This window comes from Pyrgilauda ruficollis, unplaced genomic scaffold (assembly GCF_017590135.1).
Source record: "Pyrgilauda ruficollis isolate IOZ18807 unplaced genomic scaffold, ASM1759013v1 scaffold1, whole genome shotgun sequence".
NCBI lineage: Eukaryota > Metazoa > Chordata > Aves > Passeriformes > Passeridae > Pyrgilauda > Pyrgilauda ruficollis.
Window position 1 is genome coordinate 6,887,334 of NW_024508100.1, and position 6,000 is coordinate 6,893,333.

The 6,000-nt window shown below is 40.3% G+C and overlaps 1 protein-coding gene across 3 annotated transcripts in view; it reads right to left on the reverse strand.

Moving 5' to 3' along the window:
- The window catches only part of TBC1D14 (TBC1 domain family member 14), a 65,073-nt gene that overhangs the window by 27,212 nt on the left and 31,861 nt on the right, over positions 1-6,000 (reverse strand). For 2 of the 3 annotated variants that reach the window (XM_041458312.1, XM_041458302.1), the window contains exon 4: positions 1,655-1,773. In XM_041458312.1, coding sequence (XP_041314246.1) covers positions 1,655-1,773 — 119 coding nt within the window. Of the gene's footprint in view, positions 1-1,654; positions 1,774-5,893; positions 5,999-6,000 lie in introns of those variants that run through there. The other variant, XM_041458321.1, reaches the window with a different exon arrangement.

The window sequence follows — 6,000 nt, forward strand, 5'->3', positions numbered from 1 at the left end:
ATGTTGGTTTGCTAACCAGAGAGACCAATCTACTCTTTTTCCAGCTTCACTTTGGTAAATTGATCTGCATCTTTTTTTTTAAATCCAAGTCTTTAGAAATTATTTAAGTTAGGGGAAGTTTGGAAAGGAAAACCAGATGAAAGAAGTCAAGTATTGCTAACTTAAATTCTACCACACAAATAATTGGCTCTATGTCTTAACATTGCCAACATACATGTGAGATGGTGTTTAGTGTCTATTAAAATTCAACTAATGCTTTTTCCAGTTGAAGCTAGAGGCACTATAGAATATTTATTGATTTTTTACTGGGAAGTTTTACCTAAGCCCTACAAATGAGCATGAAATCAAGAGCAGGTATTTTGAAAAAAAAATAACCTCACTGCAATTTTCTCTCTGAAGTCTTAAAAAGAAAACTACTCAAAGACTAATAGGTAAACACACAAAAATAGTATGCAAACTGTAGGTAAACAATTAAAAAAATTTGTTAAACAAATTCGTCAGTAAGAGTCAAGATGACAGCACTGCTGTCTAGAGCAGTTTTCCTTTAGATGGAAGAAGTGATATTTCAATTGTCTTCAATTTAAAAAAAAAAAATCTTTCTGCTACAAGTTCCCCATTCTATCAACACTAGGAAAGAAAGCAAAATTTGAACATTCTCCTGTAATGTAACACTAACTTCATCTGTCTGAACACTGTACTACTCAGATCATCCCACAAAAAAAGAGATTTTTAACAGATGGGTTTTAAATACAACAGATCAGCTAGTACGCTTGTTTCCAGTTGTACATAATAAAGCCTACTATAACTTTATAATAATAAAATAATTAAATCATCACTTTATATTTTTCTACATCTCCCAATGTCTTGCCACACAGTCCATCAGCCAAGCCAGAAAAGTCCTTAAGTAACCCTACAATTACACTACTTTGATGCGAGCATTTTTCATGCAGGTTTGTTGACAAAAACACAGACCTACGTTATGCCAGTTCTTCACACCAATGCACAGCTATACTAAAAATGCAAATGTCATGCCCATAAAGCCAGCTCACATTCATAATCATAAACTGACTAAGCATGACTGAATTTGTGTAATTCAGGAGAAAAACACGGTAAAGCAGCTGCCGGTAAATCGCTTTGGAGTCACTCTGCATATGCAAAAATCTCCTTGCAGTAAAAGGCATGAAACAAGTCATCAAGTGCTTGACAACCCTTAAAATGTCATGCTGAACTCCCTGCAGAGCAATCACTATACTGTTTCATTATTTATAGAGATGTGGTCTTTCACTGTGTAAACAGGACATTGTATTCTTGCTTCTCAATTTCTTTAACATATACCAGCTTTGTTTTTATGCTTAGGTTATCTCATGGAAAATAAAAATCCCTTAATCATGTTTAGGAGGTAGAATTACTCAAACTAAGGCTCTGCTATCCTGCTATCCTTCACAAAAAGCCATTGCTTTTATTATAAAATAAAGTTCTTTCTGTTTGAATAATTTTTCTCATAATCAGCCCAATTTCATATTCACTAGTCTGAAAAAAAGACCTATTTTAGATTTTATATTATCTGCTGAAGTTAGAGTAAGCAAATACACTGAGTTAGAAAATACTTGCTAGGTTTTAAAGAGACCCTCACTGTGGCACTTCCAAAACTTACGCTGGTCGGTCCTCTAAAATAAGTGCTGTAGTGGAGAGTGGTTCAAAATCAAGATTCTTCCTCACATTCTGTTTAGGAGAGAGTGGTCTCTGAGCTCGTCCAGTTTTTTCTTCATATTCCTAGAGAAAAAAAAAAGACAGGAAAACTTACATGAGTGGAGAGCACCAAGATGATGCACTTGAGAATTTAAAAAGGGATCTACAAAAGTTTTCAGGATCATGCTTCACATCTCAGTCCTACTGCAGTCCCTTTGAAGCTTTTCAACTAGAGCAACCTCAACACTGACAAAATTTACGTTCAGGAGTGAATCTTGATGGGTTCTTCTATTCTTTCTGTTTGTAAAAACATCTTAAGCTCCTCTGGCTGACAGCCTGCTTTTACAAAGTATTAATAAGAAGGAGCTCTCAAATAGCAGGTACTTTCTGAGGTACAAAAAAAGGATCAAAATAGGTACTAAAATATTAAAAATAAATATTTAATTAAAAAAATTACACAGTTTTCAAACTAAAGTAAAAAAATGACCACAAACTCCATGTCTTAAAATCTCATTGTAAGATTTCTCCTACGCAAGCTGTTTTCATATGCAACAATTCAACAGCGGGGAGAGAAAAACAGGTTAAAATCACTGTTAGACAGAAAGACCACACTTGGTACAATGCTTTGGACAATCCTAAATCACAATAGAGCATAACATGTTAACCTGTGTCTGTAATCAGACACTGACACACTGGGGCAAGACTAGCAAAGAGGTATCAAGATGTCAGGGTGTGGAGCAAGTGCCACATGAAGAGAGGCCAAGAGAACCAGGCTTGCTCAGCCTCCAGAGGAAAAGGCTTTGTAGGGAGAGGAAGTGAGCACTGGGACAAGTTGCCTGAGATGTGACAGAACTCCCGACCTTGAAAGCATTCAAAGCTCAGGTGGATGAGCCCTGAGAACCTGGTTTAAGCAGACTCTGTCCTGAGAGGAGAGTTCACCCCTCAGGGTCCTTCTACCCTTAATTATTGCATCACCCCGACCTATAGGAGAGGATTTGGCATTAAGGTACCATTTTATTTTTACTTTTCCTACAAACACTGGTTTAAAAGAAAGTATATTAAACCCATGACCTAATGGAATAAAACAACCTTTACACAACTTCCATCTACTACAGTGCTAGAAGTATTACAGAAAACATTAAATATGCAAAGTATCAGTGATACACAAAAAACAAACATGGTCAAAAAGTCCTAAGGAAAAATCACATCCACATTATATGTAGTTACTTCTACATTCAACTTTATAATGATTCTCACCACTTCCAAAACTCAAAGGCTTTAATGCACAACTTTTTTATACTATTTCTATTAAAATAAAATTTAGAAAAACACAAATGTACACTATCAATGAGCACTATGAAGAGTGCTCCAGCCATAGACCTTTTCCTGCTAGCACAAAGAGTTCCCCAGACTGTACTGTTTTCTTTCTTTCAACCTAACCTCTCCATTTCATCAAAACTTCCTTGGGCAATAGATTCGGTGCTTCCAACCAAAGAGGTTCATTCAGTAACTAAAATGGGATTCATCCCTTCCAGAAAGGCTGTCTCCAGTCACACCTTAGAAAAGGGGATGGAGGAAAACAAGACAGGATGCAATGAATGTGGACCACCACAGTCTCTTCTACTCTGTGTTGTACAGTTCAATCCCAGTTCAAACCACTTCCGTGGGACTCATGGGTACAGGTCTGTGCAGCCCTCAGGACACAGAAAATCCCTATTTTCCCTTGTCTATTAACTGGGCACTGCCTCAACAATCAATCCTATGATGACTACATTGCTGTAATGGGAAACATGGTCATGAATTTGGAATGTCTGGCTCATTAATACCAGCTAATACTGCTATGCATGACATCAGTTGGAAAACAAGGAAAAGAACCAAGGAAAATGCATTTAAACTATGGACTAGTACTTAGCTTTGTAAAGTAAAGGGATAGTGCTCATGCTGACAAAGCCATTCACTAAAAAAAAACCTCCAGAAAGAAAATAAGCAAAATAATACTATATAAAAAAGGTATTGAGATAGAGAGCATATTCAGAAAGCACAGGCTTACACTGGGTACTTGCACCAGCAAACAGTGCAAACAGAGAGTGACCAGTGTGTGAGTGCACCATCATAATGGGTTCAGCTGCACCAGCTGCAGAGTAAATCCACTGTGCTGATAGAAAAGCCATTTGCTTCATTCCTTTCTCTCAATTTCTATTAAGAGACTGATTTTTTAATGAGGCCTTTTTCACAAATTAACATAGTCAAATATTAACCTCTCTTACTCCCTAAAGCATCTCAGAATTTGACATTAAAACATGAACCCAATGTTTATTATAGCAGAAGTTCCAGAAAAGCTGCTTAATTTTGATTTTATTTATTTATAAAAATAAATTTATTTTTATTATATTCAGGGTCTTCTTTCACTGAAAGCCAACTGAAGGGCAAAATTGCTTTTGGAAAGTGAGAAAAGAATGTCCACACTGGGCTGCAATGGGAATTTTATTCTGAACACCCAAATTGATTTGGAAATCCCTTTCAGCTAAGCACAAAGTTCTCCAGATCAGCACTACACATCTCCTTACAAGAATTTCTTGGTTAAGAAAATGTTTTATTTCTAAATGTGGATGGCTAGTTACAGTATCAGCACATCAGTACAATTACGCAAACCTCTCAGAAGAGCCAAAGCCCACCCTGCATTTCAGCAAGTATTCACTGGTGTTCTACTCAGCACTACCCTACAGTAAAAAAGCCAGACCAGCACAAAAATGGGAGTGGCACATTTGATCAGATTACAAGTATGATTTCTTTGTACCAATTTCATCCTTTTCAGTGGTAGCCAAAAAAGAATAAAAATGTCGTCCTGTGATATTATCTACAAGACTGCTTTTTATTAAGGAAAATGTAAAAAAAAACCCAATAAAACAAAACCTCCCACCCCAGTTCCCCCCAGCAAAAACCCACAAAAACCAAACACCCCGAAATTCACAGAAAACATAAGCTCATTAAAATTATCTTTTACTCCAAGAGAGAAGAGAATGCAATTTCAGAGCACAATGTATGATACAGCAATGAAGCACATTGAAGCCTCCACAAAGTCATATTAAGAGTATCTGCTGACTGAGCAAGTACAAGTATTTGCACATACAGGCATATTGCAATAGGCTGAGCTACACAATAGCTCATTTTAAGCTTTTTCTTTTAAACCAGACTCGAATCTCTCACAGGTACACATAACTCAGGATCTGTTTAAATGCTATGCTGCAATTAGAGGTTACTAACCTGATATGGTTGCAAGTTAATTTTAGGATCAACTTAGGATGAGCTGACAGTTTGCGATTTAAAATACAGCCTTATCACTGGAATCATTTAGGCTTTCTTCCAGGTTTCACCTTTAGCTGCTCACAAGAGCTAAATTAGGGTTTGAAGATGTTCTATTAAGAGCGTGCTGTAGATTAAAGCACTGATTTAAATAATCCAAACCAAACAAAGAAAACCCACAGAAACACGCCTCCTGAAACCAAGTTTAATTCTGGGTGGAAGCTGCCAGCTTTGCAGTTAAGATGCAAGAAGCTCTGACAGTGGTGATCCCCTGCGATTCTTAAAAAAAGACAAGCCAGCCTACAAAGGGATCTTCAACAACCTCTACCGAGAGACACAAATAACCCTCTAGAACACAGGGCAGGCGCTGAAAGACCAACTGCTCTAGCCGGGAGAGCGCTGTGGGACTTCCCACACGCCCCAAGCCTCCCCAAGCACCAGCAGCACGGCAGAACTGAACCTACAATAACACAAACTGCTCTATCAAGGTCATCTTGTTTTGGCCCTGCGTTTTTAAATGCAGCCACTTTCCGACAGAGCCAAATATGAAATATTCATGCAGGATGCCGGAGCGGCAGACGCCAGGCTGCGGGACTCTGGCTCCCCGGGCGGCAGCAGTGCAGGGCAGGAGGGATGGCCGGCACAGCCGGGGTTCCAGCCTGCAGCCCCCACGCCCCGACACCCCGAGCACCCGGCAGAGCTGCGCTGCCGCCTTCCATCCCGGCGGAGCCCCGCCTCGCACAAAGAGAATCCCCTTCCCTGGTTAGCTGGTTCTCTCCCGGACACAGTGAGGCGACTGAGAAGCGGACGAGGCCGGGTTCACCCACAAGCGTCCAAGTCCGCGCCCGCCCATCCCGCCGGCCTCGACCCCCGCGCCCCGCAGCTGCCCCGCTCCGCTCACCATGAACGCTGCGGTCCCTCACGGGCGGCGGCACTGGAGCCCCATTGCCCGCCCCGCACCGCGGGCCTGGCTCCCGCCGCCCGGGCCCGCACGGCCTCGCGGGCCGC